This window comes from Cydia splendana, chromosome 3, assembly GCF_910591565.1.
Source record: "Cydia splendana chromosome 3, ilCydSple1.2, whole genome shotgun sequence".
Lineage (NCBI taxonomy): Eukaryota > Metazoa > Arthropoda > Insecta > Lepidoptera > Tortricidae > Cydia > Cydia splendana.
The window spans coordinates 16,569,595-16,596,439 of record NC_085962.1 but is presented as its reverse complement, the minus strand read 5'-3'; the positions used below and the strand labels follow the sequence as shown (position 1 = coordinate 16,596,439).

The 26,845-nt window shown below is 39.6% G+C and overlaps 1 protein-coding gene across 1 annotated transcript in view; it reads right to left on the bottom strand.

Moving 5' to 3' along the window:
* The window catches only part of LOC134789378 (intraflagellar transport protein 88 homolog), a 34,101-nt gene extending 9,253 nt beyond the window's left edge, over nt 1-24,848 (bottom strand). The window contains exons 1-15 of the mRNA XM_063760010.1: nt 24,533-24,848; nt 23,097-23,242; nt 22,558-22,681; nt 21,844-21,948; nt 21,374-21,487; nt 20,845-20,948; nt 20,044-20,153; nt 19,304-19,422; nt 18,775-18,926; nt 14,119-14,344; nt 10,648-10,852; nt 9,035-9,194; nt 8,488-8,590; nt 7,994-8,116; nt 5,283-5,391 (exon numbers count right to left, since the gene is read on the bottom strand). Of these exons, the coding sequence (XP_063616080.1) occupies nt 5,283-5,391; nt 7,994-8,116; nt 8,488-8,590; nt 9,035-9,194; nt 10,648-10,852; nt 14,119-14,344; nt 18,775-18,926; nt 19,304-19,422; nt 20,044-20,153; nt 20,845-20,948; nt 21,374-21,487; nt 21,844-21,948; nt 22,558-22,681; nt 23,097-23,242; nt 24,533-24,745 (2,113 nt within the window). The 5' untranslated portion in view covers nt 24,746-24,848. The remainder of the gene's footprint in view (nt 1-5,282; nt 5,392-7,993; nt 8,117-8,487; nt 8,591-9,034; nt 9,195-10,647; nt 10,853-14,118; nt 14,345-18,774; nt 18,927-19,303; nt 19,423-20,043; nt 20,154-20,844; nt 20,949-21,373; nt 21,488-21,843; nt 21,949-22,557; nt 22,682-23,096; nt 23,243-24,532) is intronic.
* Nucleotides 24,849-26,845: the final 1,997 nt, after the last annotated feature.

The following is a 26,845-nucleotide window of genomic DNA, read 5'->3' as shown; positions in this document are numbered from 1 at the left end:
TGTGATGTACCTATAGTTGTAATTTTTTAAGCTGACCGGTTTGGACTATGGGAGGCTGGGAGCTCATAGTACTACACGGTCAGCTTATAAAATTTCAACTATATTAAGGGGCCGGTATATGACGTTTCCGATTTAGACCTCACTTTGTGACTATAATTTGTTTAATAAATGTTTAATAATTGCATTAAATTACACGTAAATTTGTTCACGAAGAAACCGTGTACTTACCGACTCTTCATGCCATTATATTTTTAATTTTCTGTTATTCTCTACAAATCGACACTAAAAGTATAAAAAAAAAACAAAATATGGATTTTCGTTTGAGAAAGAAGCAAAACAATTTTGTCTTTGACAGTAATTGAATTATTGTGTGATTTTGAAAGCTAGATAATTCAACTACCAATTTATTATCGATTTATATTTTAACTCACAAAGACAACACAGAAATTCAATCTCAAATGTAAATTTTCAAACAATTTCCATACATTGACGACATCACTCAAAATTCTTCTTCGAGTCAGATGCCCGCTGGGGCTGCACCGGAGCAGACGTATACTTCTTCAAATGAAAATGACAGCTTGATTTGCTTGCTTTTGACAATTATATTGACATTAAATCATATACGCACACGAGAAAGTATACCAGTAGATAAATTGTCCTTCAAAAAATAGGGTACATAAATATCAGCTTGCGTCTCATTTAAATTTGATTTGCTGTTATTTACGGGTCATAATGGTTGAAAACCGCAGTAAACTAACTTAAAACAATACGATTACAGTCGAATTTAAGTATTCATCATCATTCTAGCCTTCAGTCGCCCACTGCTGAGCATAGGCCTCTCTTCGTGTACGCCACTTATCCCGGTCCTGGGCTAGTCTCATCCAAAAGTGCCCCGCGATTTTCCGAATGTCATCCACCCAACGAGCTAACGGACGCCAGGCGCTTCTTTCATCCGAAAGTAATTTAAGTATTATGTTCCTTCAAAACTCGCTTAAAATGAAAAAAGTTTAAAGACTCATCTTTACTGATTGGGATTAATTTTCATTATGCTGGTATTCATTTTGCGTCATTTTAAAAACGTATTTAACTTCTGTACATCAATTAATTTTGATGACAATTGTAATCTTGTATTATATATATATATACATAACAATAACCAGGCCGCAGCGGCCAATACCGCTAACGGCATAATCATAATCATTTATTCGTCGCAATCCATGGTATTACAGATCTAGGTACAAGACTTTCAGGTATTACTTATACGAATTACATAACGCTTCCTGTTAATAGGCAATATTTTAAGACAAAAGTTCTCTAATATAATACAAGATTACAATTGTCATCAAAATTAATTGATGTACAGAAGTCAAATACGTTTTTAAAATGACGCAAAATGAATACCAGCATAATGAAAATAAATCCCAATCAGTAAAGATGAGTCTTTAAACTTTTTTCATTTTAAGCGAGTTTTGAAGGAACATAATACTTAAATTACTTTCGGATGAAAGAAGCGCCTGGCGTCCTGGTAACAATAACCAGGCCGCAGCGGCCAATACCGCTGCGGCCTGGTTATTGTTATGTATACCTATGTATCGAATGTTTTATAAATTTACTATAAAAAACAATGTTTTATTTCGATTAGGTCTACATTTTGTGCATATTGCATATCTGAAGTATTTTCGTACTAAACTTGAAACTTTCGTTGAAACTAAATTTTATAAAATAATTATTCCAAATGTACAGTCACCTGTCACTCAAAACTCAAAGTCGCTCAACGAGCTATGGAGGGCTATGCTCGGAGTTTCTCTACGTGATCGAATCAGAAATGAGGAGATCCGTAGACGAACTAAAGTCACCGACATAGCCCACCGGATTAGCAAGCTGAAGTGGCAATGGGCAGGCCACATTGCACGCAGAGAAGATGGCCGATGGGGTCGAAAAGTGCTCGAGTGGAGACCACGGACTAGCAAGCGCAGCGTAGGACGTCCACTCACAAGATGGACAGACGATCTTGTTAAGGTCGCCGGAAGACGCTGGATGCGGGTCGCTTCCAACCGGCACGTATGGAGGTCCAAGGGGGAGGCCTATGTTCAGCAGTGGACGTCTTATGGCTGAGATGATGATGATGACAGTCACCTGCAATTTATGTTACACAACGAAGGCCGGAAAAATATCTGACACAATCTTATTTGTAGAAGTGTTGTAGAACCAATTGTCACATATTTTTGCTGCCTTCAAAGAGTACCGTCATTATCATCAACTTTGCCCGCTTTTTTTGAAAAAAAACAGGAATTTCGTAAAAAAAAACCACTTCATATGACTTTTTTTTGCTCAGCACGTCCATGTGATCAAACGCATCAGTTTATTTTAAGAAAAAAAAATTGTATCGTGTTTACCCATTTTTTTGCGTTTTAGAGGGCGGGCAAAGATATCCGGGGTTTTCGCCAACATTGCCCACGTCAATTTGGTATTCAAATACAGCTCGTATGATGATGATGTCTAAGGATCACTTAAAGGTTTTGGGCAATCCTACCATTCCCTGTTAATAACTTAGCGATAAGTGTAAACACTTTTAAATAAATTTGCTGGGCAATGTTGCCTACCCGTTTTTGCCCATTTCCATGTAAGGCTCGCCTAAGCATTTTACAAAGGCTAGGGTTGTCACTTTTGAGAAAATCTGTTACAATAGTTTAATGGCCAAAAATATGATTTTTGCTGTGTTTTTCATTCGTTAACGGGATAAAACATCTAAATAAAGGATAATAAGACAAATTAAATACAGTATATATTTATAAACTTACTTTAGTGTACAAACATAACCTTCTTTTACTTGCGAAGTTGGGTAAATTAGATGAAAGTGACAACCCTAATCCGTTTTTCGTGGTGTGCAATGTTGGTATGGATGCCAAATTACCGGATTACTTTGCCCACCGCTAAAACTTTTGTGTATTTAGGCCTTTTTAGTTTAAATCTCAATAGAAATAATCTTTGCTTCATGTGTTATAACTCAAACCCGGAAATATTTGTCAAAGGGTTCTCAATTTTTTCTACTTGCATTCATTTTTTCTCAATTTTTTGCCCGTCGAAATATACTCTATATTTGACAACTCGCTGAAAATTCCCACGTCAAGTTATGCACAAGTTTCGTAAATATAGTTTTGTCAGAAATATAACCTATTTTCTACTAAAAATAGCAGGGTGGCCATAACTATTATAATTTTTTCTACATTAACGAACTTGTTTAAAATTGTCGTTTTGGGCAATGTTTCCCTGGAGGCAAAATTGGCGCTAATGACGTAACATATTATTGCAGGTAAATGTTTCGGTGATTTTGAGATTATTTTCCAGGTTAGTTTACTAACAATCAAGTTATGCAGATACCGATTTCGTGAACGTATAAGTAGTAAGGTACCGCTATTGTATAGCGATACCGATTATATTTAAAGGTAAAACCTTCGAGCAACACCGGCTTCCGACACATCGGAAGGGAGGGGCCCAAGCGATATCTCACCGTACAAATCTTTCTGCCATTTTCGCGGGGGGAAAGGTGCACACAGTCGCACTTCTCACACACTTACATACAAAATCCAATCTGTAATGACGACACAAATACATAGAAAATGACACACGTCAAAGACAAATCTTGCAAACCTCGATCTCTTTTTGTGTACGGACGAGTGACAAGTGTCACAACACGCACACTAACACATTTTCGTTGAAGTATGTTATTGTATTCTGAGAGATGAGAAGTCGGATTTGTCGCTCGACCGATCCGCAATTTGTACTGAGCGAGCAAAATCGATAAATCCAACAATTACATGAGACTAAAATATAATAATTGTGTTCGAATGTAATTAAACGTATGATATGTAAAAAAAAATATTACATGTGAAATGTAACACTTTCTTTTTGTAAATTTGATGTCCCCGACCTCTTTTTATAACAAAAAACCGAGCAAACAGGCATTTTTGTGCAGCAGTGTTCACGCGCGCGTCTGGACTCGGTCTAGTGAAAAATCCAAGTGCAACTAGTTTTATTACCCGCGCTAGATTAGATTGACGCGCTAATCTTGTACCTCGGCAGAGGGGAAATAGTGCGAATGCCGCCTCCCTTCCGTGTTGCTCGAAGGGTAAAACTATACCGGTTGAAATATAAAGATATTAAAATTACAGCAGGGACAACCATTTTTTATAGGTGTACCTAAACCATCATTGACCGAGCGTTAGCAAAGGTCTCCGTTTCAGCTTGGGCAAAAATGCTTTTGTATGTTCTCCTTTGCAGATCACATTTCTCAACTGATTCTCGTGAAAATTTGTAAGCAGGTTCGATAGAACTATTCTGTTTCGCTTTATCCGCCAAAATGGAATTGCGACCCTGCCGAAACTTTATTTATTTAAATTCCCATTGAATGGATTTTGCACCTTATGAAACAGTATAGAGTAGTAAATAACATTTTACATCTGACTTAATGACATCTTGTTTTATTCCCTTTAATTGTACAAAACGCGTATCTCGACAAAACAATATTAAGCTGCCAGTGTAATGGATATATAGTTTAGATTGTTATTTGTAAGTTTTATGTTATTAATTTAAATTTTTAATTTAATTTTTTATCGATTTTAATTTTAATGTATTGTCAATATGTGTTATTTATTTATTAAAAAGCCTAAACAGTAAATTCAGAAAAAAACAAAAAAAAATATTAAGCTGATATTAAGTAGTAAAACAGTCAACAATCAAATGAATTAAATAGGTACGTCACGTGTGACATGAACAGACAAGGAAAGCAAGATTAAATGCATTGTTTCTCTTTCATCTTTCAATGGAATGCTTTTACCCTCAAAGGAGGCCAGTGGTTAATACTAAACTAAAAGTCCAATCTTAAAAAAACATGATGGGTCACTGACCTGTCCCAGTAAAGTGAGGTAGTGTGCGGGAAGTGCACTTGTGTGTGAAATGGGGTAAATTGACAGAATCTGAACTTTTACCCCGTCGCCTTAAAGTGAATCCGGCGAAACTTTGTCGTTTATCTAGTTATTTACAAAAAATAAAAAGGTTTTGCCATCAAAACAGTAATTAAGGTAATTACACGAAATTTCGAACAATAGAAATAGGTAAACAGGGTGCCTAGCCAAGGTGAAAATCGCTTGCGCTGAGAAGGTCTATTTAATTTGTTGCACCTACTTAGTCGGCAAAGTATCGCAAATCCTATACAATGATTGGTGGCGGTGACGTGGACCCCATCATAAGACATACCATGACTTGAAAGTGTTTCTACATACATTGCACGTTGTCGGGAAAGCGCGCGTTCATTTTCTTGAAGAGCGACAGTGCCTCCTGGTAGCGGCCGCTGGCGCGCAGACAACCGCCCATGAGAAGGCCCCATTGCGGCTGTAGGTAAATATAAATAGTCACATTACTGTCAGACATGTTGCAGTATGTTTATTCATTTCATTCATTTAGTCGTATCGTATATACACACATAACTAGGTATTCGTAGGTACAGTCAACTGTAAAAATATGGGTGTAGCCGACTTATTCAAAAATATGTCCCATAGTTCTTAATTCGCTGACATAAGAGCTATTGGATATATTTTTGAGATGATTTGTGCACCCATATTTTTACAGTTGACTGTACATTTTCGAAATAGTTTTTGAGCATGTATAAAAAAGTTTATAAGTACTTAGGGGAAAGTGTCTTCGTACTCTTTTTCCTCTAGAGAGAAGAAAAGCTAATACATACATATTTGAAAACAAATTAAACGCCGTTGGGTATTAAGGGTCATCCATTAATTGTGTCACACGAATTTCTAGGTTTTTACCCCTCTCCCCCTCCTTGTCACACTTGGTCACATTTGGCAAACCCCTCCCCCCTGGTGTGACGTCAGATTTCTTCAACGAAATCGGCAATTATTCATTTAATATTAAATCAAAATATTTTTGACTAAAGAAATATTAGTAATTTTATAACCCAAAACTGATTAAGAAATAAAATTAAACGAATAAAAACGATTATCGTTTCAAAAACTTGTTATTTAAATGTATATTAGCGTATAAAATAATTTAAATACATTTTCGGTTACTGATGAAATTAATGTGACGTCACAAAGTTTGTGACTCCTCCTCCCCCTTGTCACAACATGTCACATTTTCTTGACCCCCTCCCTCCCCCTAAACGTGTGATGTAATTAATGGATGACCCCTTAGTCTGGTTATTTAGCTTTAATATTAATGTACTTCGGTGTTGATACCAAGCGATATTTAAAAACAATGATGGTTTACCTACCAAATGGGATTTGTACGAAGGTACCCCACTCCGCAGATAGCTTTGTACACCACGTCTACCTATATTAATTTATTTATGTACAGTACATTGCACCGAAGTCTGTCATAATAATAAGGGATAAGTTCGCCTTTGTACTTCTTACTAATTGTATGTTATTTTTAATATGTGTTTTTGTACAATAAAGAGTTTACTACTACTACTAATAATAATAATTGAAGTGTGGAGGCCGAGGCTTCCTAAACGCCAAGGATCTCCACAACCGCGAGGTGTACAATCTCAGGAATTATTTCCTTAACAACGAGTGTGGGATGCATCGTGATGTGGTGGCAGTAGACAGGAACCTCACGCCGCTATCCTTGGCAAACGAGAACTGGCGCAAACCTGTGGTACTAAGTACTGCGGATCGCAAGGCGGCATGGGAGAGTAAGGCGCTACACGGGCGGTTCTACAAGGCCCTCACGGGACCCGATGTGGACCTGCTCGCGTCGGTGAACTGGTTACGATTCGGGGACCTCTTCGGAGAAACCGAGGGTTTTGCCTGTGCAATTGCGGACGAAGTGATGATGACGAACAACTATCGGAAATATATCCTGAAGGACGGTACGGTCGACATTTGTCGGGCATGCCGCCGTCCCGGAGAGTCACTCAGGCATATCATTTCCGGTTGTTCTCATCTTGCTAACGGTGAGTACTTGCACAGACATAATCTCGTAGCCAGAATTATTCACCAGCAACTTGCTCTTCTATACTGCCTTGTGGACCGCGAAGTACCGTACTACAAGTACTTACCTGCGCCTGTTCTCGAGAATGGTCGTGCCACGCTCTATTGGGATCGATCTATCATCACTGACAGGACTATTGTCGCCAATAAGCCTGACATCGTGCTGATAGACCGATCGCAGCGCCGGGCCGTGCTCGCCGACGTCACCATCCCCCATGATGAGAATCTCGTGAAGGCCGAGAAGGACAAGTCCAGCAAGTACCTAGACTTAGCTCACGAGATTACCGCCATGTGGGATGTTGACTCGACGATCATTGTTCCGATAGTTGTGTCAGCGAACGGTCTCATAGCGAAGAGTCTCGACCAACACCTAGAGAGACTCTCGCTGGGTGGTTGGATCAAGGGTCAGATGCAGAAGGCGGTAATATTGGACACGGCGCGTATAGTACGTCGGTTCCTCACTCTGCGGCCCTGACCACCGGCAGCTTGGGCCAAGCCCCGCTGCCGGCGGCACCCTAGGTTAGGTTTTTTATAATGTGTTTATATGTATTTTTTATTGTTTTGTAAGTGTTTTTATATTTTACTTTTATATTCATATTATAACAAACCTAACTTAAGACGAAAAATAAATAAAGAGAATAATAATTATGGTAAATAGAAAGACTAGTCTTGACTGGACAAGGAACATTCGTACATCATTAATTTACCTACATTTGGCACTGTACGAAGGCGTCACAATCTCAAAATATTAGAAAATATATGTACATAACTATATGTACTTAAAAATAATAACCACTATGACAGCCAGCGAATGCACGGAGTCCTACTTTTCCTATCCTTGTTTTTGTGATTGGTAAGGTTGACGAAATATAAAGTGAGCCGATCTCTCGAACAAGATTGAACAAGATCGGCTCACTTTATATTTGGTCAACTTTAACTGCTGGGAAAGCCCAGCAGCCCAACAAATGTGAGGTCGGTGGACTCACGTTGCTGGGCTGCAGCCGGGCGGCGCGGCGGTAGTACTGCAGCGCGAGCTCGGGCTCGCTGCCGCGCGCCTCGGCCGCCAGCCACTCCAGCGCGGACACGTCGCAGGGCCATATCGCTTCCACCTGCATTGGGATCAACACTTTGAGTATTGGAGTTGAATCTCACTTGTGTGCAGAGCGAATACTATTAACGGATTTATTAAAGCCCAAGTAGAATAATCATTCTGCTTAAGTATAGGTTGCACTTACGTAATTACGCGGTTATGGTACGACAATTCGACAACCCTCTGTTATTGCACCGTCTGTGTAGTTAGTATGTGAGTGACGCCAGCAAAATAGATATCAGAAAGATGAATATTGGCGACTTGTCTCTAAGTGAAGTCATTGAGATGAGAATAACAAATATAGCAAACAATATTCTAGGCATAGATTTGTAACGAAGCCACAAGTTCATTAAGAGAAAGGCGGTAAAAAGTTACACGGAGAAAACGTACGTCCTGGTAGTGATGCTTAGCCGTCTGCGTGTCGCCTATCTCACTGTACCACTGCGCCAGGGCGCAGGTCACGCCCGCGTCCCAGCTGCCGACTGTGTTGTACCTGCACAGTTACTATTTGATTCAGCATAACCATAAGCGTATGTAAAATTTTACGATACTAGGGGCCAGTTGCACCACATTTAGCGGACTGATGAACTTCGTTACACCAAGTTTAATCAAATTTAGTGACGGTTTGGTGCAAGCCTATTTGATTATATGCTATGTACATGCTGGTACGTCATATGGTACCCGTGTGAGTGTAGCCTAAAACTAGGTCACGATTTGTTTATGTTTATTAGAAACTCGCGCCTTTTCGTCATAAAATTATGTACCTTGTAATATACATAGAAAAGGGTTAACACAAAAGATGTTAAAATATATGGCCTCGCAAATATCTGCCGCCCGGATCCCCACGATCTTTAAAGCCGCCTCTGGTTTGACGCGTAGCGTTTCTAAAATGGGCCCTATCGCGTCGCTACGCAGTACCCAGCTACAGACACAGTACCAGTGGTCGGGCGCGGTGGGCTCGGGCGCGGCGCGGGCGCGGCGCGCGAGCCCGGCGGCGGCCAGCGCGCGCAGCGTGCCGCCCGCGCCGCCCGCGCTGCGCATGCGCGACCAGCGCGCCCTTGCGCCCTCGTGGGAGCTGCTGCGCTCCAATGCCAGCGCTAAAAGCAATAGTACATTATTGTCGAGGCTCGGAAGTAGCTACTTGCAGGCTGAGGATTCGTTTTAAACGGACGACCTTGGGAGTCCGTTTAATTGAATCCGAAGCCAGCAAGTAGCCTTCCAGCCGAGTCATATATAGTGCTTTTCTCAAAAATGGTGCAAGAAATATAAATATCATAGAAATATTTTACAAAAGCAACGTTCTTACGTATATATTTTCACAGAAAAAAGTAGAAACAATTGAAAAAATTAGCTTTGCCGCCTTTTTATTTTTTTAATAAAAAAATAGAAGTGTATTTTTCTGCCGAAAATACGCCAACCTATAGCTGGTCAAGCAGATCTTGTCAGTAGAAAAAGGCGCGAAATTCAAATTTTCTATGGGATGATATCCTTTCGCGCCTACATTTTTCAAATTTGCCGGCTTTTTCTACTGACAAGATCTGCTTGACCAGCTATATTTGAGACAGCTAAATAGTCGCGGTACTAATCATCTGTTTGGCTGTTTAATGGGTTTGTGCCTTCATTTGATACGGCCATTTCAACTTTTAAAAAGTTTGGAACTCGACAAATGATGGAATTTGTATGCAACATTGCAGTCCCAAAATCGAGACTGCAATGTTTTTAACTTTTTAATTTTTGACTGACCATAAACTACGCGCTTCGCGACCTATTTTTTAAACGGCAAAGTCGACTTTGCCGTCTATTTTTGAGAAATAGTTATTTGTTTTACAAGCGGGCAAAGTTGTTGTTTAACCGCTCGTCGTGCTAATATTGATACCCGAGCAAGCGAAAGATTCCAAAATTGAACCACGAGCGTAGCGAGTGGTTCGAAAAATGGAATCTTGAGCGTTGCGAGGGTTTCAAAGCACGAGGGTTAAACAAAATATGGCCCCGATTGAAACACAAAAATGTTCACCACACCAACCCTTAGCAAATATTAAATGTAAAATATCAAACAAAATCAAATCCAAATGAATGTTATTAAATATTTATCATCCAAAATCATCATTTTAAAGTCAATTCTACCAGCAAACATAAGAAAACAACTCAAAATTTGCATTTGATTACTTTTCCTCACATGTGAATAAAATGCAACTTTGCTATCAGTTTTTGAAGTGCAAAGTAAGCCTTTCCGAGCTGGTGTGGTGAAAAATAAATTATTGTTTAAGGTCAATGCGGCCATTCCATCGTAAGCGTTTTTTTCTATAACAGTACACAATTGCGATTGCTGAAACTAAAATGTTTCTACTAACTAGGAAAGGTACCCAACTGTCCGGCTCCGACCGATTTTTTTTTTATATATGCCAGAGAGTAGTCTGAAATAACAGACACGTATTTTTTTAGCTGACCAATCTCAACGTTTTGGGAGAAATTGTCCTCCAAAGTACTGAAAAACTGACTGATGAAGTCTGTCCAAAAAGTTGAAGAATACTTTAAAAGACATCGTCTAACCTAAGTCATGCATAGCAATGAGATCGGCGGGATCTAGATGGCTGGCTGCGGTGAGCTGCTGCGCCGTGTCTCGCCAGGCGTCGGCGTCGGCGTCACCGGCGGCGGCGGCGGCGGCCAGCGCGGCGGTCACCCGCGCGGGGCACGAGTACGGGTCGTCACGCGACGCCGACTCGCTCAGCGACCGAGCTTCAGCGAAATTTCCCAGCTGGAATTAAGAGGGGGCATAAAATCAAGAAATTAGAAGGAAACAAAAGATATGGCAAGCAGCGCGAAACTTGCGACGGAAGATATCGCTCCTTGAGAAACACAGTGTCATTAAGCGAAAAACGTGTTTTTTGGGTACAGAGCTTTAAAATTTACGAAATCTTCAAACGTCTATAAGTGCCGTATTAGTGATAAAAGTAAGATTTTTTTGTTATTTTTTGTTAGATTTTTAACTAAGGTTGTTAGCCATTAGAGTAAACTGTGTTTTTTTTTGTTTAATTTCTAAGATAATTCAATTAAAAGAAAATTGTAATGTCACTTTTCCGTTTATTTTTGCTTAATGTCACATGACCTCTTCGTAATATTAATTCAATTTCTGGAAAAGTGACACTATATCCAGTTATTTGAAGTAACTTAACCTTTATTTCAATGAAAAAGCGCAAATAGAACCATTTTACATGGATGTCAATTCATATTTATTATAGTAAGCGACTTTCAGTCCCAAAAAATTAGCAAATCAGACTATTTTTTCTTGAAAACTAGAGTATTCTTAGCTTGTTTTGATTGGCCATATTTTTACGATCAAAAATTACCAAAGTAAATAAACAAAGGGGAGGATAATAATCTGGGGATGGCATGTAAGGGGCCCGAATGTCATGTTACGGATCCCAAGCCAGCCTCTCCTGCTCGTGGTCACCCTGTTGAATAACAAACCAGCCTCTGGCGATCCACCAACCTGCACTGGACCAGCATGATGGGCTTATGGTCCAATCTCATTTGTCATGTACGACTTTTCGTTACGGCGCTAAGTGCCCTGTAAAAGTGGTGCTAAGAATCCCCGGGCGGAAGATCCTACCCACAAAAAGATTTTGATGACCCATGCAAGAAAAAAGAACTCCAACACCTATAAAGGCCGCACTTTGATAAACGAAGAGCGTCTCCCTGAACTGAAACACGGCATAAAAGAAATGAATGGGACGTTGTGGGGTTGTCAGAAGTTCGACGAGAGGGCGTGAACCGTTTACCATTTTGGAACAGCCAGCAGACAATATTATGGAGTAGGTTCTCGTCAAAAAGAAGTGGAAGGACGTACAGCATTGTCGGATTATCAAATTACTCCGACAAGGTGGCTGTGTTGACGTTAAGTATATCCCAAATCCCAAAGTCTACATTAACCCCAATCAAAACCCACGCATCAACATCTACACATTGCCATGATAAGATTGAAGAGGATTACGAGATTATGACCCCCTAAATAAATCTAGCGATGAAAAGCAGGAAACATGGACCATTGTCCTTGGTGATTTCAACGCTAAAGTCAGATCAAGCACAGATTGGATAATGCCGACTTAGTTGGACCACATATGGCCTTGGCAGCAGAAATTACCGTAGTTCTCGGCCTATTCCATTTGCCTTTGGTCAAAACATGAACGTAAGTAATTCTTTCTTTCTCAAAAAACCTCAAAGTCGCTGGACCTGGACTTCACCTGGCGGAATATCACACACGAAATTGACTACTTATACTCGTATATATTTTAATTACACAAGTTTATTAACAAAAGTTTAATTAGAGATTTATTTATGTAGGTAGGTACGTAGGTACAATCAATAGGTTTACATTTAGTTCCGATCACAGACCCGTGAGAGCAAAAATAAAGTTTAAGACTTAAAGATAAAACACCTAAACAGACACACTCTTATTTGTAACCACGATCAGTTTAACTTAGAATTTTATTAAGAAGTAATTTTGAGAAGCAGTACTGTCTTTACCATAAGGGCACACGGGGCCCGTACCCAGGGCACCCATCCTTAGGGGGCCTCGAAGGAAAGACAGTAACATTATATTTGATTACCTATAAAAATAGGAGAGAAATGTTAGTTTAATTCGCTTTATTTACTTTCCAAAGAGGCCCCAAATTCTTGCCCTAACATAGTTTAAGACGGCCCTGTTCAGAAGTTCAAATTCAAAATAACAACATTATAAATATTTTAGAAACAGCCAGTAGAAAAATTAAACCAACCCAGAAAAACAGCAAAAAACTCACAAGCGACACATTACATTATTAGAACTAGCTCTTCTGAAGGGGGTTCGAATTCTTCGTCATCGTCAGTATATTAACTTTATTAACAGTATCAACTAAAAGAATAGTATTAACTTTATTAAAATAGCTTTAAACTTTTTTGTCTTGAATTGCGTTGAGACATTTTCTACTGCAACAGAACAATAGTTTTATGGGTAATTAATAGGTAGTGATAATAATACTTAATTAATGTGCGTTTTGTGACACCTTGTCAGAAATAAAATTGGAACATAACAGACATCTCAAAAATAACTTGCTTTATATATGGGAATCTTACACATCCATAGTTAGTTCAATAGGGCTCGTAATGTGGCTATATCTATCTAATTATAAATAGTCGTCTAGTAGGTACCCATAATACAACCCCATTATGAACCTTATTGAACAAATACAACACAGTGACATTAAACAACGAGTGACATTCATTAACCACACCGTTATAACAGTTGTAGTGGCTTTAAGCTTAAAACGACATTTTTCACTTAATCACACCAAGTGTCGCTATGGTAAACTAAGCTAGCAAATTGACACTACACAGATAATGACGATCAACCTACTAAAACTCCCGTCAGTTTCTTAAAATCACAATGTCTCTTAAAGTAAAAGAACAGTACGTTTTTATTTTTAGTTAGGATTATGGATTTGTGTTTTAAGCAAAACCGTCATTATAGGTATAATGTCACTTTACTTATTTCAAAACGTTAAAAAATGCAAAAGTACAAGTGTCCTTAAAGGGAAAAGTACAATATTGCTTAAAATTTAGTTTTGATTTTGATACCATATTATAAGTTCAAAGTGACAAAGTACGTATAGATACACTATTTCTTATGTAAATTGACGTACTTACCGTTGAATCTCATAGCAAACCGTCATTAAGCAAAAAATTACAAATTTCTTACTTTTAATGACATTGTTCCTATGAGGCAGGCGCCTATTCCCTCAATTCGCCATAACGACATTAGCGCCCTCTGGCGGTTCTAATAGAGCTAGGGCGATAGGTGTCTTCGTATTGCGTGCGTTACGATTCTATGAACTAGATGGCGTTACTAACTCAAAAACGCCATTTTTCGGATAATGACGTTATGTTTCTCAAGGAGCGATAATTTTAAAAATTCAATTTTGAATGCTTCCAGATCTTATTTTGGCTGGGAGATTTACTGGTGGAAAATTGAATGCAAGGAGGTACCGCATAAGCTACGAACGCCGCGTCCGCGTTGGCCTCCGCGCGCAGCACTCGGTCGCCGGGGTGCGCGCGCGCCACGGCCTTGAGCCGCTGCAGCGCGCGCTGGCCGGCCGCCAGCGCCGCGCGGCCCGGCGCGCGCAGCGCCGCCAGCGCGCCGCCCAGCTCCAGCCGCGCGCCCGCCGCGCCGCCCGAGTACCCGCGCAGCGCTTCCACGCACCACGACATGCCGCTATACGAACGTATAATCAATATTAACGGCGTTCCTGGTGTTACCCTTGCACCTACCGAGAGACCCCCCACACTAGTGTCTCTGGACAACATTATGGCTGCTGGCGTCAACGTTGCATCGAGTAGCAGCTATAGCCCTGACTAGATCCCGAATCTCGAGATACGCTATTGCGAAGAAGTCATTTTAATATGAATTTTACAACACTTTTTGAATGTAAAAATAATGTGTTATTATTTCACTGTTTACACCTACTTAGCTTCTTCTTCAACCTAGCGTTTTCCCGGCCTAGCGCCAGGGTCCGCTTACACCTAATAAAGAAATATTAGGGGACATGCTATCCAACCTTTCATATAAATGATAATACGACTATGATATTTAAACTTCATGGGACTTTTTTGGACTAAGAAGTTACGATACTCGTAATATAGGTACAAATTTCAAACCATTTTACCATAAAAGAAACTGCCATAACCCTATAAAAGACTCGTATATTGTAGGACCTGTAGACTATTATATAGAAAATTTAAAAGGAAAGTATATCAATAAATCTTCTTATCGGTCACGGCAACAACTTCGAGCATAAACCGGAGGAACGTGACGTGAAATTAATAACATGTTATTCCTAAGTATATCTCTTGATTACACTTATCAACTAACGGCACGTTGTTTATTACTTATCAAAATCCAGATTTTATCACACCTCGTGGTGTGATTGTCGATATCTAACATATTTATGATTTTGCTAATTGTTTACTTGAATATTGAAGCTTAACAGTACATCCTGATCCTAATTTATACCTATTGTTTTTACAGTAGGAATCAATTCACAATAGAAAAGTCTAACACTCCATCCCATTGATATATATCTAGGGACGGGCCTTACGGGAATTCAAGTCAATCGTGCAGTCTTACGCCACAACGCCATTGGATAATGAGTTCGTATCAAGCGAGCGATTGGTCGCAACTAGTTGCGTTAGACTATTCGATTGGCTCGTATCCGTGAGTCACACCGCTGAACTAGTACCATTTCTTAGTGCCCGTAAAGCCCGTCTTTAGATATATGTCAATGCTCCATTCCCTTCTATCTGATTACCTACTGCAAGCCATAAGAATTATTTCATTATATACTTACCTATAGGTTAGGGTGGTTCACGTTTGTATGGGAAAAATTCAAACTCTAGTTAGAAGAAGCGGCACCCCCTCATTTTGTTACACTTGTTATGTTGACAAAATACGCCAAGTTTTGTAATCTTATCTCAACTACAAGGGGGTGCTCAAACACTTTGAAATTTTTCAAAGTTGTATGAAATCCAAAAAAATCAAGTTATTATTTTTTTGATTTTTATGTAAGTAGTGGTTTTCACATTATTTGAAAGTGTGATTTAAAAGTTATTAAGTAAAAAAATATTTTTATTTCTATTTTTTATGATTTTTTTAGGTGAAATTCAAAAAATCTTACATTTGAAAAATTATAAAAAATAGAAATAAAAATGTTTTTCTACTTAAAAACTTATAAATCACATGTACAAATAGAGTGAAACCAGATACTTAAATAAAATTCTGAATAATAAATACTTTTTTTTTTGGTATTCATACAACTTTGAAAATTTTCAAAGTGGTTGAGCACCCCCTTGTAGTAAAATTACGAAACTTGGTGTATTTTATCAGCATAATAAGTGTAACAAAATAAGGGGGTGCCCCGTAGGAAAATAAAAAAAAATGTTTTTTGGGCCACCCTACTATAGGTGTTATTATTATATAGGCATATGTGTATTATGTACAGTGACTACTTGGTAGGTATCTAGATCAGTAATAAAAACAGGCGTACTGATGTTGTTTGCCAATGGTCTTATCATGTTGACTTCCTGTATCTAGGCGTATGTGACACGTGCAGAACTCTCAGAATAAAACACGAATTCGTCTTCCATCCATAAAAACAAATTGACTCATTTATTAAAATGATCATCTTCGCCACTACGGTGGGTGGAACGCGGGTAATTCAAATACTAGTGGATCTGCGAGTTGTAGCCCTCTCTCGAATCCCCATGGCAATGCCATTTAGAAAAAAAAAGTCAATAACTGAATCGAAAAAAAGAACATACATATATAATGTAGTCTGTCAAACCACTTTGTCAGTAGAAAAAGGCGCGTAATTCAAATTTTGTAGGCATAATCCTTCACGCCTACATTTCTAAATTTGCCATTAATTGGAGCGATATAGTATTACCAAACAAAACTGTAAACGAGAACTATCAAGCTTTCCATACTACTCTATTAAATGTATTAAATGAAACAATTCCAAAGCAAAATGTAATAATTAAAAACGCGAGAAAAGAGACGTGGCTAACGGCAGGCATAAAGCAAGCGTGTAAAAATAAGCGACTGTTAAAAATACTTACGACACAAGCAAAAAGTTTAGTATTAACACAATACTACGGCAAATACGTGAAAATACTAAAAAAGGCCGTATCTGCTGCTAAAAAATAGACTATAGAGATAAAATTAAAAAGTCCACTAATAAAGTGAAAGCAATGTGGAATATTATTAATGAACGCACTAACAAAAAGTCAAAAATTGGGAAACATAACATAAAACTTCAGATAAATAACACCTTAACCTCAGACCCAAAGATATAGCAAATGAATTCAACAGTTTTTTTTGCATCAATTGGCGAAACAAATCTAAATAAACAAACCAGGCCCATGCAAACCTCCTTAGAAAATACTATGTTTCTCAAGCCCACCGACTACCGTGAAGTTTTCAAACACATAAAGAATCTTAAAGATAAACTTAGCTGCGGCATAGATGAGATCCCTCCTACATTGATAAGGAAATGTGCGAGCGAACTTACACCACCCTTTTGCAGTTTAATAAACCAATCATTTTATGAAGGATCTTTTCCCGACTTAATAAAAAAGGCTATTATAAAACCTGTACATAATAAAAACTCAAAAACAGATCCAAGCAATTACCGACCCATAGCTCTCCTTCCTACTGCATCAAAACTGTTTGAAAAAGCAATGTGTGACCGAGTGTACAATTTTTGTGAAAAATATAAAATTTTCGACGAAAGTCAAAACGGATTTCGAAAAAACAAATCTACAACTTTAGCCGTTTACAAATTTGTTCAAGAGGCTTTAGACGCAATAAATTAAAAAAAAACACGCAATCAGTATCTTACTGGACATGACGAAGGCGTACGACAAAGTCAATTATAAAATATTACTTGACAAGTTGAGAAGCCCATAAATGGTTTAAGTCCTACCTAGAAAATAGAGAGCAATACGTTGAAATGTTGAAATAGAATACATCGATCCAAACAGTAGCGAAATCTGCAACATTAGATCAACCAAAAAAAATAATTAACGCATCTATTCCACAAGGAAGCGTAATCGGATGTCTCCTGTTTATTATTTATATTAGGTCCTTACCTATGAAATTGGCGTTTTTGTTCATAGATATAAGTCTGATCCTAGTTTTTTTTTTTTTACAAAAGTACATACACAATTACAATAAAACTACAATATGATTTCGCCAAACTGCTTGACAGCAATTAATTGTTATTTTTTATTGTTAAGTGTTCAGAATTAAGCCTTGAAAATAGGTCTTTTCATGTGCTGTCGGTTCGAGTATTAAAATTACTTATATTTTTCTAATGGTACCAATTTTCAAGAAATGGAGATATTGAAAACATACCTTAAAGGTGTCAAAAATTACTGGAAAAATTTTGTTTGGTTTGAATTAGCCATCAAAAAAATATCCGCAAAATTAATTGTATGGAAATTCGTGTTTCGTTGAAATTCTCCGAACAAAACGCCAATTTCATAGGTAATGACCTAATATAAACGACCTGCCTAAAACCATGGACATCCCATGCACTCTATTTGCAGACGACATATCTCTATTATTAACATGTAACACAACTGCGAACATAAATGAACAAATTAAACATACACTAGATAATATTACGAACTGGATGGACGATCACCAATTAGTGATTAACTTCAGTAAAACTAAAATTATGACATTTCAACCGCACCAAAAACAACCTTTAGAAATTGACTGCCATTATAATGACATACAGATAGTCTTGACGATAATTACGATAAATCAGCAATGTTAAATATTTATTACCAATTGATTATTATTATATTTTCCACTACAACTATCAATTTAAACATATCTTGTTTTGTATAAATAAACTTTTTAGTTTTTAAGACAGTGCTACGCCCTTGCAGGGTGACCATGTACCTAACCTTTATGTAACACCTTTATATCCATGGTTTTTCGCATGAAATAAATGAAATGAAATGAAATAAAATTTGCCGCTTTTTTCTACTGACGGAAATGGCTTGACAGACAATAAATATATAGTGAGATCATAAATATGTATACATTTGTTCACCTTAATCACACGTGCGTGCACTCACCCCGTGTCGTCGTCGCGCTCGGCGGGGCGCACCAGCGCGGCGGCGGCGAGCGCGAGGCAGCGTTCGGCGTCGGCGGCCAAGCGCCGCGACCAGCGCGACAGCCGGTCCACGCGGAGCACGTCCCGGACCACACATTCGTACGAATCGTTTTCCTGGGAGGATTTAGGTCGTTATTGCACTAACACCGCCAATAGGACTCGTGATTACAATAAATAGTAGAGCTAAAATCAAATCAATTTTACAGCTCGTACCTTAATCTATAAATACGTGTGGTCGACAACCGAAAGCCACCCGTATACTGAATGAAAGAGATCATACCTTTAGATTAAGCCCGTTCAAAAAGAGACTTAAACCTCTAATATATATGGGTGAAAAACAATGAGCTATTTCGGAGAAAACACTTTTAGGTCATGCAGGCGCGCGACGCGGCAAGCCGCCGCCGCTGTTGTCCAAAACAGTTTCATTCAAGATTATACATTTTGTTAGGAACAGGGCGGCGCCGCTAGTACCGTCTTTTTTGAATGCTTACGTCATCGACGGTGATATCCTGGTGGTAAGTGGGCGGCTCGACGTCCAGCATCGCGTGGAAGGCTGCCTTGCCCCCTTCCGCGTCGTTCAGGGCCACCGAGCACAGGACTAGGTGCAAACCTAAAATAATAACATGTACGTGGATATTCTATTGCGAATCATTCGCTATCACGACTCAAGGTGCTAGAAACGAATGCTTCGTTATAATATAACAGGTACCTAGTTAGAGACTAAAATGTCATAAACCACTTTTTCAAAGACTACGACAGGCGTGGCTCACTCCGCGATTTCGTCGCTTTGCTACAGGTAGCTAAAAGTACATCCATTCGGCCCCAATTTTGGGGTTTTCCATAAGCCGCGCGTGGCGCTGTCGCCACCTAGCGGCCATATCTGTGCTGATCGTAACAGACGCGTTTTGTTAGAGAGTGATGAGTCTTCTGTACCTAGTACTATTATTTATTCTGTGACTACGATTGTGGTAGTGAGCCGGCCTACGAAAGTGGAGGTAGGAGATTGGCGTTTCCTATAAACCATTGTCACTTTTGCAAATTTTGTAGAAAGGAAAACCTATGAACCTAGTTTTTCATCGTGTCAATAACATACTAAAAATTCATGGAGAGTGGAAAGTATTTAGCAGTGGAAAAATTATTTCTCTTTTTGTATAGACTATCACGTGCTATACTTCCCTCTTAAGTCGATTTGTGTGTGCCCTATCCCCACAATATGTGTTGCAATAATTACCTGTCTGGAAATCACCCTGCTCGTGCATGATGTGCTGGAAGTTAGTGACGGCGTCGCGGAACTTGCCCATGCGCACCAGCAGCAGCCCTATGTTGTGCATCACCTTCATCCTGCAAACGATAATGCACCGTGTTTCATTACTGTTTAGGAGGATAGTGGACTACTGATTCTCCATACAAACGTAGTCCCTATATTTACTTCTGACTATTGACATGATGCAAAATCTTTTACACAATTAGATCTATATAATATCCAGAGAGGAAAATGAGGACTACGTTTGTATGGGAAAGCGGTCGTCCACTTTCTTCTTAAACATGTATGACTAGGTATTGTTTGTTGATAGTGACAACTGTGCTGTGACTGTTGACTACTAAAATGCTAGCTCAAATACGATTCCTCATCTTATCGCGAGGGGCCATCCCGGTGCTCCAACAGCAGAACTAGGGATACTACGTTTATTTATTTAGGTATTTTATTCATTTGAAGAACCAACAGCTATGACTCTAACATAGAAATTATAAGTAGATACAGGAAGCCAATTATAGGAACTCACATGTTCTTGCATTTGTCATTGGTGTAGCAGCATATCCAATTTAGAATCAATCAGATTCCTTGGATAAACTACTACTTACTCGAATTGATGAAGGAGTGCTAGGAGAAGAGGAGACAAAGAGTTGACTTTGTTGAGTTGAGAAAGAGTTGAGTTGAATTTTTAAACTGCTGGTCAATCGGGACAATCAGTTATGATTTGGTTATGTTTAGACGTGTTAGACGGATGACTCATGCTTATATGATACGCACCTTAAATCCTTCTCAGCGGTCGGAGTCTGATCTAAAGCCATCCTGTACAATTTGAGTGCTTTAGGATGTTCGCCCATTTTGAAATAGATGTTGCCCATGTTCACCTGCAAATATAATATAATCAAGATCGAGTTTGAAAGGAAAAAATGGGAAAATTCGGTGACTCGGACGAGACTCGAACTGGCGACACCGGGATATAAATCCGCCGCTCTACCAACTGAACTACTGACACTCACCCATTGACAGCGAATATTTCCCGTATTAAAATACATGATGAGACATGTTGAATCCATGGGATCTATTGGTTATTTGAAGAGTGTCACAAATTTATGAACTGCATAATTCGGCCGAATATTCGGTTCGGTAAGATTTGAACCGAACATTCGGCCGAATATTCGTATTCGGCAAACTCCATATTCGGACCATCTCTAATTTCCATCATATCCTTATACAAAGTATGGGGTTAGACTTCTTGTGCCCAATCCCGTAGGTAGATACCTAGGTATACAAATAGTAAAACACCAACAACCTTGAGACGATTTGCGTGTGGGAACAGTTTATTTCGCGTCAGCAGCTGGTAGGTGTTCAGTGCCTCGGTGTACATTTCGTTGACAGCATACTGCCCGGCGAGATTGCATAATACCTGAAATATATGGATTCATCATTTTATTTTATTTCAAGGAGTGCTACGACAATAGAAGTATGGAAATGGCACTCACGTCCTTTACTTTCCATGACCACATTATGGGGCTAGCTGCTAATTGTTAAAGAGACTAGGATTTGCGAACTATGTTCGGAAATGCTAAAATGTGCAACTTAAGCTCTTTCGTATGAAACCCCACTTGAACTAGTAACAAAACTTTGAAATTATAACTATTCCAAATTTCAAATCAATAGCGTAGGTAAGTAGTCCCGAGATACTTAGCGACATGACAGACGGGCACCATAAGGGTTCCTTTTTACCTTCTTGGTACGGAACCGTAAAAAGTTTCAACTGACCGCGAATGTGAGGTCCAAGTTGTGTGAATCTCCGAGGTTCGCTTGCTCTTGCATGCGTATCAGCTGGCGCTCCAAAGTGGACGCTTCCTGTGCTTTGGCCAGCGCCTGGAAAATATACAACACCTTGTTTACATTGGATCTAGAAGATACTACCGCCGTAAACTTCAAATGAACCATTTGTGACGTTCCACGGCAAAAGGTAGGTACCTTTATGGCGGCTGGCGCTTACGTCGCATAGCGCCACAATAATATTGGAGCGGCGTTAATAATAGCGTAAGCGCCAACCACCATAAGGTACCTTTACCCGTGGCACGTCACATTTAACCTCATTATATGTAGTTTAATTTAGAGGGCAGCGGCGTGTGCTCCTGCCGTGTCCGGTCGGAATTCGACTTATATATAGGCACTTTAGTGGGAAGCGCTAGCTGCGCAAGTTTATAAACTTGCGCAGCTAGAAGGTTGATGTCAACTTTAAACAGTCTTTCTTTGGGACCACAAAGACAATGTCGTCTTCGAAAAGTCGTAGGCAATTTACATGTTTATTTAGAAATATGCGATTAAGTAGGTACGCTACTGTAAAATTATTGCTGTTCAAAACATAAACTTAATGTTGACAAGCTTATGTAAGTTGAATGTAGGGATGCACTAATCAGTTTGCTAAAGCATACCAAAGACACACCACACACACAGTAAGATATGTAATAAATGGCTCACCTGAGCCAGGTCGAGCTCGGTCTTGGTGGTGTCGTCGTCCGGGTCCGGCTGCGCGCTGAGCATGCACGACTCCTCTACCAGCGCCATGATGCGAGCCTCCATCTGCTTCACCTTGTCCTCTATTCTGAAATGCAACGTTATGTTACACAACATGACATTGCTACACGTTTTGGAATCTTGTATGTTTTGTCTGATAACGGTCGGAGTAGCTTAATTGCTTTCCTGGTTCTCTTGCACCAAGATTTAGACCGGAAGTTCTCAACCTGTGTGCGTCAGAACTTTCCCCTTGGAGGAATAAATAGGTAATAAGTAGATTGTACGCCACGTGGCCTTGGGAGAGACCTATGTCCAGCAGTGGACTGAAACGAGCTGATGATGATGATGAAGTAGATTGTAGAACCGAAGATCGCAAAGATCCCGACCGCAGCGAGGGCTACTGATATACCTACAGGTCAACGATAAAATGGGTTTTTATACTATAGTCAGGTATGCTACTCTGCTTTTCACATTGATTACGACAACCATTACGTGTCACTCACGTGTCCTCCTTGCGCTCCTCGCGGCTGGGCAGGTCGCGCGCGGCGGAGGTGTAGCCGGCGGCGCGCACGGCGGTGACGGGCCGCGCCGCCGCCGTGCCGGCGCGCGAGCTGCCGCCGCGCACGTTCACCGTGCCCAGCCGGAACATCTGTCAATGTGGCAAACACACATCAAATCGCCGTTCAAGATGCTGTTTTTTTTTTAATATTTTTTTATTTTTGTTAGTGCCATGTATCAGCCTGATCTGACAATGAGGACCGCAGATGGTCGTATTAGGGCCATGTAATAATAATAATAAACATAAGCTATAAGCTCCAGGGGTGGAAGTGAAATATGCATAAGACGCGAGTTGGCACCAGTGGCTGTTTAACAGCCACTGGGTAGAAAGCGGCGCACACCCCTCGACAACCCTGAGCCGCTCACACCGGTGTTGCCCTTGAGCCATCCTAGACGTCGCTTTTTGTGGGGGCCCATCTTGTGAGGGCGAGTCACCGTCTGCCGGAAATAAAATTGCATACCGTTTTATTAGGCAGGCGTCCGGTTTTTTACCCCATAGGTCAGTACTTAGTCCATCGCTTTCAACCAATAACCTAGTTCATTTTAGATACCATCAACTCTCAATAGCCCTTACACCCTGGCGGGTGCTGCCTCTGCGTGCCTCCCATGACACGGGTAAGGGCAGCATCCGCTCGGTGTACCTCTTACATTTCATTAAAGTGTCAAAAGAGCCTCTACTCTACGTGTTGGCTTCGGCTCCGCGCACGCCTCCCAAAGGTCCGGAACACCATTGTTCCGTGATGGGAAAGACATACAATGATAAACATGACTCACTTTGTCTCTAATCAATAGCACATCATCAATTCGTATCAAATTAATGAAATCACACAAAGCTCACACACAAATAGCTCATATGTAGCGAATGTTCTCCATCACCTACCTACAGTCGGACCAAGCTAACTCTGACGAGAAAGTATGGAAAAACCATAATAAACGTAATATTTTCATAGAAATTTGACGATTATGCGGACACTCTTATTGCAGTGTGAATACATTGAGGCGTTACTTTGCGGAAATTTAATCCATATTAATTAAAACCAAAATATTACTCCGCTAATCCGCGAAAAGTTAACGTGCTAGTCAATCAGTGCTAACCCGTTATACTTACTTGCGTATTTTTACATGCAATTAATGTTCCCACCCTCCCACCGCAAAAATAAATACGCGAATAAATATGTATAACAAACCACCACCAAAAGAACAATACTTCGCCTCTCTACGAGGCATCCTGAGGAGATGTTGGTCTGACCTCCGGCAACGGAAACGGGTTAGCACTGATTGACTAGCCTAGCCCGTTATCTTTTCGCGGATTAGCAAAGTAATATTTTGGTTTTAATTTATTGCAGTGTGTGCAGGTTCAATCGGTCCTAGTGCTACGTACCCCAGTCCCCAGCCTGCTGGGCATCTTCCTCCCCAGCCCCGCCGTCCGCAGCGACTCCTGGAAGGCGACGTCGTCGCGCAGCGCCCGCGTGTCGAGCGCCGGCGCCACGTCGTTGAAGCCCGCGTACAGCTCGTCGTCGTCCACCACCATCGCCGTGCGCGGCGCCGCCTCCGTGCCCACGCGCGACGCGCTGTAGTACCGCGAACTCAGCATACCTGCTATTATTTGCTTTACAAATAGAAATACCGCGGTGTAGACTTATTCGAGTAATCGCAAGTGATTGAAGCAAAAATAACTCAAACATGTAATTGTAGGTCTGTTGTGACGCCGTTGCTATGGTAACGCTTGTCACAATATACGTTTTGTTAGCCATCCCGCTCAAAGTGAGCATTAGAGATTAGTATATGCATAGAGCAGCTGCTAACTTTGCATCTACTTGAATAGAAGCAAAGTGAGGTCGTGTCATTATGAACGTAATTTTTTTCATAAAATGTGTCATTAATGATGAAATTAGCACACTTTGTTATTGCAAATGCATGGCATTGGGGGTCATCCATTAATTACATCCAGCTTAATGTCGATTTTTTAGAAGCGAGCTAGCATATAATCAAATTTAGTTTAAATAACAACAACAATCTTACGGTCATTTTTTTATTACATGATCACTTTACATTCGTTACAGTCAAGATCCTTCCTTAACGTCGTCACACCAATGAAACAATATAGTAATTAGTTAAAACATAATTAAAACAAATGACTGAGAAAGGGCCATCACAATATAATCACCGGTTGCCAGTATTCATAAAAAAACTGAGTTATGGAAGACCCGGAAACAGCGTGGATCATCTAGATACACTAAATTAAAACTAACTCCTTCAACTTCATTAGAAAATACATGCAAATGAGTGATAAGATGGCAAATTACAACCTAACCTAATCCTGACTCGACTTCCATTCAAAACATCAGGTACAAAAATAACTGCATTCAATTTAAACATTATAGTTTTTTTTTTGTCCAAAGTAATAACAACATCTTAGTACATATACTGATTTCTCAATAGTTCACAGACCATAATTTACTTTGCATCGCTTCATCAAGAATAGTTATGGCCTTATAAGCAACTGTCCACAGTGCCTCTCAGCAACGATTTGTACTCCTTGTTATGCTTAATAATAAAATCTTCCAAAGGCAGATTGAGGACACCGTGAGTCGTCCATCGCTCCACAGCCGCTAATTTCAGTAGTACATAGGATTACAACACGTTTAGGGACCCTAAAGACTAGTTAGAAATGCAAATATTCATATTTTTGTACACATTTCGCTTACCATTAAGATAACACCAGATAAAAATAATAGAAAACTCTCGTTTCTATTAACAGGGATATGACTTAGATGTTAACAACTCATAGTTAGGATGGCTCCATATAATTTTATGTACATATCATTAACAAGTCGCCAGTGGCGACGGAAGCGTCTCGTCTGGTCGGGCTCGCGGCGCCGGCCTCTTAAATGTTATATCAAATCCTATAGTTTCAGAGAGTAAGTTGAATCAGAGGCAGAAGTCAGATAAGCGAAGGGATTGTGCCTTTACGAAAATTACTCGTGACAAAAACATCTATTACATTCAATTATAATTTATAACAAATTATTTAATTCATAAAATATGAACATCCATAACAATAGTTTCTGTGAAAGAGAACAAAAAAAAGTGAACAGTGATTTTTTTTGTTGTTTTTAGGCAATAACCTAAGTATTTTGGAAATAATAGTATAAATCTTTCAAAAATAATTAGGTACTGGTACTATAAATGGAATCTTAACTTAGCATAATATTCCTTAGCTTATCCGAATGTAATGCTCATACGAATACAACATAATTATTAAACTTTCTTAGAAATAGCCTCTTGTGTATCTGCGCATAGTTATTTATCATGCCAGTTTGCAATAGCAATAAGGCCTATTGGCCTAAGCACTAAGCGGAAGTATAGCATATTAGCTATACTTCAGCTTAGTGCTGAACAAGGCTCGGAACCGATTTTTTTTGTATCCCAATAGCCCAATATGTTTGAATGATTTTATGGTCTTTACGTGGGACTGACTCATGTCTTTACGTAACAACTTTGTATTATTAGATTGTCCCATTAAAAATGAAAAACCAAGGAACGAAAAAGAACGTAATAATACCGGTATTTTGTGTATGAAGAATAAACCGGTTCCGAGCCTTGTGCTGAATGCTGATCGAGCTCTTCTAATTTTCCGGCAAAATCCATAAATCTGAGACTTACCGACTATAATTACTTTCGCGATCACCAC